General features: G+C 48.6%; 1 protein-coding gene across 7 annotated transcripts in view; it reads left to right on the top strand.

Moving 5' to 3' along the window:
• reep3b (receptor accessory protein 3b) overlaps window positions 1-10,000 on the top strand; it is a 49,125-nt gene that overhangs the window by 18,597 nt on the left and 20,528 nt on the right. For all 7 annotated transcript variants that reach the window (XM_080834873.1, XM_080834875.1, XM_080834874.1 and 4 more), the window contains one exon: window positions 8,527-8,603. In XM_080834873.1, coding sequence (XP_080690999.1) covers window positions 8,527-8,603 — 77 coding nt within the window. The remainder of the gene's footprint in view (window positions 1-8,526; window positions 8,604-10,000) is intronic.

A 10,000-nucleotide genomic window follows, 5' to 3' on the forward strand; every position in this document is an offset into this window, starting at 1 on the left:
TGTGTGTGTGTGTGCAGATGTATGCTGCTGTGTGCACTGGTGCAGTGCCGTGCAGAAAGCAAAGTGCTAAAAGTTGTATTGATTAGTGCGTTTGTGTTTGAGCCACGTAGGTTTACTTGTTCTTTACCAGGCTTTTGTACTGGACGTGTGTGTGTGTGTGTGTGTGTGTGTGTGTGTGTGTGTGTGTGTGTGTGTGTGTGTGTGTGTTTGTGCGTGCTTATATGATGGCTAATTAGTGAGCTTTGCATGTTGGTCCTTTGGAGAGGGTGCTCCTAGGGAGGGGTCATGATTTTCAAATAGTCGTTAAATTATAAAAAATTGAATAATTAATGCAACTATTGTCTTTTTATATAATATACTATCGGAATATTTTCCCTTGTTTTTATAGGCGCCGGCTAGCAAGTCACGCGTTACTATTGCCAGAAGGTGGCGCTAATTGCACCTATAAGCTGTTTACCAACCCCTTTAAACAACAAAAGAGGAGAAGAAGAATGTTTTACTACCAGACACAGATAGTGTGATCAGATGCTACTGTTCAAACAAACACACACACACACACACACACACACACACACACTCTCAGGAACACACACATTCACCGCACCAGTCATGTGGAACTGAGACTGTGTATTAGCCTGATACTGCCCACTAGTTCATGTAGAAAGTGAACTTTCTTGTGTGTGTGTGTGTGTGTGTGGGGGGGGGGGAGTAAAATGTGTGGTCAGATGCTACTGTTCGAACAGTAGAAACTTGTGAAAGCAAAGGTGTGTGTGTGTGTGTGTGGGGGGAAGTAAAATGTGTGGTCAGATGCTACTGTTCGAACAGTAGAAACATGTGAAAGCAAAGACTATTACAGCCGTAAACAATGTTCCGAGTTAAACTTAAGTTTTAGTTTATAATAACATTAAGCGTCACCAAACACGTTTCTCACACTGACATCCTTCACGAGTGGCATAGTGAAGCGTTACCAACCTGCTTAGGAACTTTCAACTGCATGAAATATTTTGACATTATGAGTGACTCGCATACTAAAACTGTTCTGCTTATAATACCTCCGCCTTCCATAAACAAAAACTGATGCTTTCCATTAAAAACATTTTTTAAACTCACAAGCTGGAATGAAAAGAGCCTTGATTGTCATGTCTGGCTGTGGAGAGAAGGCAAAGACATGAAGAACGAAGTGTGTGTGTGTGTGTGTGTGTGTGTGTGTGTGTGTGTGGGGCTATTCCTAGACCTCCATAAGGTGGATTCCACACACTGAATGGAGACTGATATTATGACAGCAGTGTGTGTGTGTGTGTGCTGTTGTCTGCCTATGTGTGCCAGAGTGTTAGTGGGTCATTAGTGTTCGAGAATCGCTGCCCTACATTTTTACATTTAGCCATTTAGCAGCTTTTGTCCAAAGTGACGAAGAGATGATTGTCAGATGATTTTTATTGCTAGGCGGTAGAAGATTCAAACCTTCCTTTCGTAGGGTGAAGTGATCGCATCCGCGTAATGGCAGGTTGTGATACGCAACAGCCCACTGCACACACACACACACACACACACACACACACACACACACACACACACACACAGCCCACTGCATTTTCTTGCGGCTGCATTTGTTTTCTAGATGTATAAATAGACCGGCTGCAAAGACTAGTAACCGTGGGGGCGGCCTGAGCTCTTTGCTCCACATACACACTGTGCTGAACACACACACACACACACACACACACACACACTGTGCTGGACAGACACATACTGTGCTGAACACACACACACACACACACACACACACACAGACTGTGCTGAACACACACACACACACACAACACATACAGACTGTGCTGGACAGACACATACTGTGCTGAACACACACACACACACACACACACACACACACACACACACACACACACACACACACACAACACATACAGACTGTGCTGGACAGACACAAACTGTGCTACACACACACACACACACATACAGACTGTGCTGGACAGACACATACTGTGCTGAACCGTTCTGCACTGGAGCTACAGCTACTCTGAAGAGTGTCCCTTGTTCTGTATACATTATATGTGTCTGTGTGTGTGTGTGTGTGTCTGTGTAGGTGTGTGTATGTGTATGTGTACGTGTGTGTGTGCCAGCCAGTCCTTGCGTTTACATTTGTGGCAATGAGAGCCAGCGCCTTGAGATTGGAGGGTTTGATGGATCGTGAAGAGAGGAAAGACTCCAGACTGCAGTAAGGAGTTAAGTCTTCTCCCTCTCTCTCTCTCTCTCTCTCTCTCTCTCTCTCTCTCTCTCTCCCCCTCGCTCACTCGCTCGCTCGTCCAGTAACGACTCCCAGATGGTCCGCTCCACAGCCCCGTCCGCCAACATTAAACAGCCAACCGACCCCAGAGAGAGACGGAGAGAGAGACGGGGAGAGAGAGAGAGAACACACCATTCCAGGGAGACCTCATCAGTCATCCTTCCACTGAAGAAAAGTCTGGCCAACAAAAAGCAAAGTGGAGGATGGAGAGGGAGAAAGAGAGGGAGAAAGAGAGAGAGAGAGAGAGAGAGAACGGGGGGAAACTGAGAGGAGGAGAGAACCAGTACAAAGGTCATGTTTGTTTGTGTAGTCCGCCGCAATATTTTGCGGAGGAGAGAGCTGGAATGGAAAGTGGGCCCATGTCAAGAAAGAAGAAGGGAGAGTGTTGGGGCAGACGGAGTGAAAGAAAGAGAGTGAAGGGTGGAGGGAGAAGGAAAGAGGGAGAGTGTTTGGGGCAGACAGAGTGAGAGAAAGAGAGTGAAGGGAGAAACGCAGTGAGAAAGAAAGGGGGAAAAACTGAAAGAAATAGGCAGCAAAAAAGAGGAGGGAGAAAGAGAGAGAGTGTCGGAGAGAGAGAAAGAGAGGAGGGAGAGAGAGAGAGAGAGAGAGAGAGAGAAGCTCAGGCTTTCCCTGGCAGTGCTGTGGAGGAGGCAGTAAAGGCGAAGCGAGAGCATTCCACAGGGAAGCGGCCCTCCCCAACATGTCACGACTGCGGTGGAGTTGTAGCCCGGGGGCATCGGAGGAGGAGGAGGGTGGGGTGGGGTGGGGTGGGGCGAGTGGAGGGAACGTCGACCAGTAATTGAGTCTCTCGCTGGCCAAAAAGCTCCTCTGTAATAGCTCTGGACAAATGATGCTTTTGACGTTTTCTCTCCTTTCTATTTTCCTACCGCACTCTCTCTCACGCTCTGTCTCTCATTCTTCTCTTCCTTTCATAACTGGGTGTGTAACCAGGATCACTGCTGGTTTGCGAACAGCAAAAAGAGAGAGAGAGCGAGTGTGTGTGTGCGAAAGCAGTGGAAAAGTTGTCCGATTGTATCGTGTTGAGTGCTTTATTTCTTTTCTTTTTTTTAAATGCCCTTGCATTTGGAAGCCTGTGAGTGTGCTGAGAGTAATGAAATCATTGTGAAATCGCACAGCAAGCCCTGCCTGTGCAAGCTCTGGAACACTCCGGAACAGCAAGCCCTGTTCAAGCTCCAGAACACTCCGGAACAGCTAACCTTTGTCTGTGCAAGCTCCAGAACGCTCTGGAACACTCCGGAACGCTCCGGAACAGCTAGCCTTGTTCTCAGCCGGCCCAGACTTCCCCTGTGGTGTTCTGCACTGTTCTCCCTGTGGGCTGGGCTGTGTTGGTCTGCTGTATGGTAATAGTTTAAAGGTTCAGTGACTGAGTGAGGCCTAGAGTGTGTGATGTATAGTGGTAGTCCTGTGCTGGTCTGCTGTATGGTAATAGTTTAAAGGTTCAGTGACTGAGTGAGGCCTAGAGTGTGATGTATAGTGGTAGTCCTGTGCTGGTCTGCTGTATGTTAATAGTTTAAAGGTTCAGTGACTGAGTGAGGCCTAGAGTGTGATGTATAGTGGTAGTCCTGTGCTGGTCTGCTGTATGTTAATAGTTTAAAGGTTCAGTGACTGAGTGAGGCCTAGAGTGTGATGTATAGTGGTAGTCCTGTGCTGGTCTGCTGTATGTTAATAGTTTAAAGGTTCAGTGACTGAGTGAGGCCTAGAGTGTGATGTATAGTGGTAGTCCTAAGGTGTTGGTCTGCTGTATGTTAATAGTTTAAAGGTTCAGTGACTGACTGAGGCCTATAGTGTGATGTATGTTTAATTGTCATTGTAGTACACAACGAAAAACAGTTTGGCGCTCTCCAGCAGTAGTTTGTTTAGATATATAAAGAGAACATGACAAATATGACAATTCAAGGACAAAGACCAAATTACAGAAATTATTAATATATATATATATATATATATATATATATATATATATAAATACTTAAATACTCAGTTAATACAGTTAATGGGGGGTGTCCACCTCTAAACCGTGATGGCGGAAAGCAGACGAGCCTTTCCTGCTTTCGCTGCTGAGCTGATCTATGAGCATGGAGAGATGAAGGTCAATGAGTGTCTGTGACCTGTGTGTGTGTGTGTGTGTGTGTGTGTGTGAGTCTCTATAACCTTTGTGTGTGTGTGTGTGTGTGTGTGTGTGTGTGTGTGTGTGTGACCTGTGTGTGGGAGTGTGTGTAACCTGTGTGTGTGTGTGAGTGTCTGTGACCTGTGTGGGTGTAACCTGTGTGTGTGTGTGTGTGACCTGTGTTATCAGTGGAAGAAATGAAGGATGCAGACATCAACAGGCACACTTTTAAACGTGCTCCTGATTGCCGTTGCCATAGAAACCCTCGTGACCACATGATGGCTGTTAGCCGTCGGAGAAAATTTCACTAGTTCTGGATGAGTAGTGTTCTTACGGTTTAGTTAGTTCCCAGGGTGCACTGCTGTAAGCCGTTACTTCCTGTACAGGAAGGGAGTGATGACATCATGAAGAATGCTGAGGAAATGGATGTTGTACATAAAGAGGACTACAGTTGGCTCATCCATAACTCAGAAATATGAATAACAGCTTTTGTATGTTAATGTTAAAGGGTCTAAACGTTCCTCCTGAACAGTCACGGTACCAACGTTACAGTTCGGTGCGTACAGTTATACGGAGCGCACGCGGTAGTATATGTGCGAAGATCGAGCAGAGTATACACATTTTACATTTACACTGATGGCACACTGCACATCAGGAGCAATTAAGGGGTTCAGTGTCTTGCTCAAAGACGCTTCGCCAGGTAATAGCAACCTTCTGATTACGAAACAACGTCTTTCCTCCTGTACCACTGTCGCACCCAATCGGATCCAGATTGAGGAACGTGCTGATCATTACCCTGTGTGTGTGTGTGTGTGTGTGTGTGTGTGTGTTTTCACAGGAGTGGTGGGGAGCTGCTGACTGCTATTAAACAGGGAAGCCTAAAGGGAGTTCCTAATGATTTTTCCTTGTTTTGCCAAAAAAAATTCATGACAAAATGAAGGCAGTGCAGTGATATATTGTGGTGGGAGGTGTGTGTGTGTGTGTGTGTGTGTGTCATTGAATGTGTCACTGCCATCATTGCAGGTCAGCTGTCAAATGAGGTAGAAGTCAGAGTGAGTGTGTGTTTTGTTTGTTGTGTGTGTGTGTGTGTGTGTGTGTGTGTGTGTGTGTGTGTGTGTGTGTGTGTGTGTGTGTGTATTGACTGACAGTCAATCAGGGATGTGCTGATGCGGCACATTCATCGATCACCCCTCGGACAATGTGTGCGTGTGCTTGCACAGGAAGGCTCTCGGTGTGTGTGTGTGTGTGTGTGTGTGTGTGTGTGTGTGGATGGATGTGGTTGCTGTGAGGTCAGCCACCGCTATCCTGGCAGAGTTCACGGGGAGGTCACCAATTAAACGTGACTGCGGGTAGCCAGGCAAGCCTGCTCCCGATTGGCCACTCTCCTCTCTGCTCAAGGCTGAGCCGGGATGGTGTGTGTGTGTGTGAGTGTGTGTGTGTGTGTGTGTGTGTGTGTGTGTGTGTGTGTGCCGGGATGGTGTGTGTGTGTGTGTGTGTGTGTGTGTGTGTGTGTGTGTGAGCCGGGATGGTGAGGCCAGGCCAGGCTGAACATATCTGGGCCAGAGTCTCTCAGGAGGCCGTCAGCGGCAGGAGTGTTTCACGTGAGCGGCCTGTCTGTCTCTGCTCTCAGGTTCTGTGTGTGTGTGTGTGTGTGTGTGTGTGTGTGTGTGTGTGTGTGTGTGTGTGTGTGTCAGCGGCAGGAGTGTTTCACGTGAGCGGCCTGTCTGTCTCTGCTCTCAGGTTCTGTGTGTGTGTGTGTGTGTGTGTGTGTGTCAGCGGCAGGAGTGTTTCACGTGAGCGGCCTGTCTGTCTCTCTGCTCTCAGGTTCTGTGTGTGTGTGTGTGTGTGTGTGTGTGTGTGTGTGTGTGTGTGTGTGTGTGTGTGTGTGTGTGTGTGTCAGCGGCAGGAGTGTTTCACGTGAGCGGCCTGTCTGACTGACTCTGCTCTCAGGTTCTGTGTGTGTGTGTGTGTGTGTGTGTGTGTGTGTGTGTGTGTGTGTGTGTGTGTGTGTGTGTGTGTGTGTGTGTGTCAGCGGCAGGAGTGTTTCACGTGAGCGGCCTGTCTGACTGACTCTGCTCTCAGGTTCTGCTCTCTGGTTCTGGTGTCGGCACCGCTGCCTTGGTGCTGAAATTGAAAGCCTTTTGAACACCCCTGCTGCAGCTGGAGAGAGGAAGAAAGAAAAAGAGAGAGAGAGAGAGAGAGAGGGGGGGGGGGGGGGGAGATGGGGTGAGAGAGAGAGAGCATTAGCAGGGGGGAGAGATGGGGTGAGAGAGGGGGAGGGAGAGAGAGAGAGAGATGGGGTGGGAGAGAAATGGGGTGAGAGAGAGAGCGTTAGCAGAGAGAGAGAGCATAGGGGAGAGAGAGAGAGAGAGAGGGGGGAGGGAGAGAGATTGGGTGAGAGAGAGAGAGTGTAGGGGAGAGAGAGGGAGTGTGGGGGGGAGGGTCGGTTGCAGGGTAGGCAGGGTAAGAGAGAGAGATGGAGAGAGAGGTTGAGAATACTAAATAGCTTTCTGCTTCTGGGGGAAGAGAGAGAGAGAGCGAGGAAGAGATGGAGGAAGAGAGAGCAAGAGCGCTTGAGAAAAAAGAGATTGAAGGAGTGTGGTAGAGCAAGAAAGCGGGAGTGAAGGAGCGAGCGAATGTGTGGAGGAGGAGAGAGAGAGAAAAAGAGAAGCTAGAGCAAGCTCGACAGGATGGAAATTAAAGTCATGGCGGCGGTAATGATTTTCTCTCTCTCTCCCTCCTCATTCTCTCCCTTCCTCCCCTTCATCCCTCTCTCCCTCTGCTCTTTTATCTATCTATCCATCCATCTATCTGTCTACCTCTCCACACTCGTCTGTGTCGTGTGGGAAGAAGCCTTTTGATTGGATGGACATTAGTGAAGCTGTCTCTGGCCTGGGAATATTCATTCACTAGCAGAATGGAAAAAAACCTAAGAGGGAAAGGAGGGAGAGAGAAGCAGACTGTGTGTGGGGGTGTGATGAATCATGTGTGTGTGTGTGTGTGTGTGTGTGTGTGATGAATGCATTTGTGCAAAACTGCGTTTGTGGAAGAAATATATGCATTTTTGTGTGTGTGTGTGTGTGTGTGTGGCTGGTTGGTTTGTCTGGTTGTCTCTCTGCAGGCCTCCCCTCAGTGTGTATGAGGGAGGACTCAAGTGTGTGTGTGTGTGTGTGTGTGTGTCTGTGTGTGTGTTTGGTTGTCTCTCTGCAGGCCTCCTCTCAGTGTGTATGAGGGAGGACTCAAGTGTGTGTGTGTGTGTGTGTGTGTGTGTGTGTGTGTGTGTCTGTGTCTGTTTGGTTGTCTCTCTGCAGGCCTCATCTCAGTGTGTATGAGGGAGGACTCAAGTGTGTGTGTGTGTGTGTGTGTGTGTGTGTGTGTGTGTGTGTGTTTGGTTGTCTCCCTGCAGGCCTCCTCTCAGTGTGTATGAGGGAGGACTCAAGTGCTCCTAAAGCTGTGAGGATGACAAACTGCTGATTTGAGTTGATGGCTATTTAGAGTGTCTCTTTATTATTGGCCTTCGTCATATGAATTTCAGTATCCAGACACAGACACAGACACAGACACAGACACAGACACAGACACAGACACACAGACACACAGACACACAGACACACAGACACACAGACACACAGACACACAGACACACAGACACACAGACACACAGACACACAGACACACAGACACACAGACACACAGACACACAGACACAGACACAGACACAGACTACGCTTCAAATACTGCCTGCGTGGTTTAGGTCAGTCTGACCCTGGATCAGACGCTTGTCTAGGGTACGCTTCACATACTGCCTGTGTGTGTGCAGTCAGTCTGACCCTGGATCAGACGCTTGTCCAGGGTACGCTTCACATACTGCCTGCCTGTGTGTGTGTGTGTGTGCAGTCAGTCTGACCCTGGATCAGAATAGAGATGAAGGCACACAGTGTTCACAGTGTCATCATGAGACTCATTTCATAATGTGTTGACTTTCCTCTCTGCCTCCACTCTTTGTACCTGTGTGACACATGCTCTTGTTTTGTCTCCCTTGTGTGTGTGTGTGTGTGTGTGTGTGTGTGTGTGTGTGTGTGTGTGTGTGTAGGTGCGCTGGATGATGTACTGGATCGTGTTTGCTCTGTACACCGTGGTGGAGACCATCGCTGACCTGACCGTATCCTGGTAAGATCAGCTCACCTGTGCAGCACATCATGACATCACATGACATCACTCACTGCATCTGATGACATCATCACATGACATTACACTGCGTCTGTGTGTGCTGCTGCAGGCAAAGGTTCACATGAAGAGGACGAGTCAGACGGCCATCTCCCTCTCTTCATATCTGCCACGCTGCTGCTGTCTGTGTGTGTGTGTGTGTGTGTGGTGTGTGTGGTGTGTGGTGTGTGTGTGTCTTTATACCTGCCACGCTTGTGTGTTTGTGTGTGTTTGTGTGTGTGTCTTTATATCTGCCACGCTTGTGTGTTTGTGTGTGTGTGTGTGTGTCTTTATATCTGCCACGCTTGTGTGTGTGTGTGTGTGTGTGTGTCTTTATATCTGCCACGCTTGTGTGTGTGTGTGTTAAGTGTGTGTGTGTGTGTGTGTGTCTTTATATATGCCCCGCTGATGTTTCAGTCAGGACCCCAGGGCTAATGTGCTGGTGTGGAACACATAGGCATATGCCTTCTGATCGTGATGATGATAGTGATGATGATGATGATGTTGATGTTGTTGTTATGGAAACATCAGACAGTTATAGGTCGGATGCTAGCCTAGGTAGAGCGCACGCTAGATTTGAGGGCAATCCGCGGTCAGTTCAGTAGAGGAGGAGAGTTTGTGTGTGTGTGTGTGTGTGTGTGTGTGTGTGTGTGTGTGTGTGTGTGTGTGTAGAGGAGGAGAGTTTGCCTCGGTGAACTTGGACTCGGTGAGTCGGGGCGAGTTATACGATTGAGCCGATGTGGACATTGGTCATCAGACCAACACCGAATCATCATAGCCTGGAGCGCTTCAAATCACGCAGATCATGGCATGCAAGGCTGAGGAGGCTCTTAGACTGTGGCGATGTGTGTGGAGAGTCAGGGGTAATAGGCGTGTGTGTGTGTGTGTGTCTTCTTAGACTGTGGCGATGTGTGTGGAGAGTCGGGGGTAATAGGCGTGTGTGTGTGTGTGTGTGTGTGTGTGTGTCTTCTTAGACTGTGGCGATGTGTGTGGAGAGTCGGGGGTAATAGGCGCGTGTGTGTGTGTGTGTGTGTGTGTGTGTGTCTTCTTAGACTGTGGCGATGTGTGTGGAGAGTCGGGGGTAATAGGCGTGTGTGTGTGTGTGTGTGTGTGTGTGTGTGTGTCTTCTTAGACTGTGGCGATGTGTGTGGAGAGTCGGGGGTAATAGGCGTGTGTGTGTGTGTGTGTGTGTGTGTGTCTTCTTAGACTGTGGCGATGTGTGTGGAGAGTCGGGGGTAATAGGCGTGTGTGTGTGTGTGTGTGTGTGTGTCTTCTTAGACTGTGGCGATGTGTGTGGAGAGTCGGGGGTAATAGGCGTGTGTGTGTGTGTGTGTGTGTGTGTCTTCTTAGACTGTGGCGAT

The sequence above is a fragment of the Sprattus sprattus genome, assembly GCF_963457725.1.
Source record: "Sprattus sprattus genome assembly, chromosome: 3".
In the NCBI taxonomy this organism is placed as follows: Eukaryota; Metazoa; Chordata; class Actinopteri; order Clupeiformes; family Clupeidae; genus Sprattus; species Sprattus sprattus.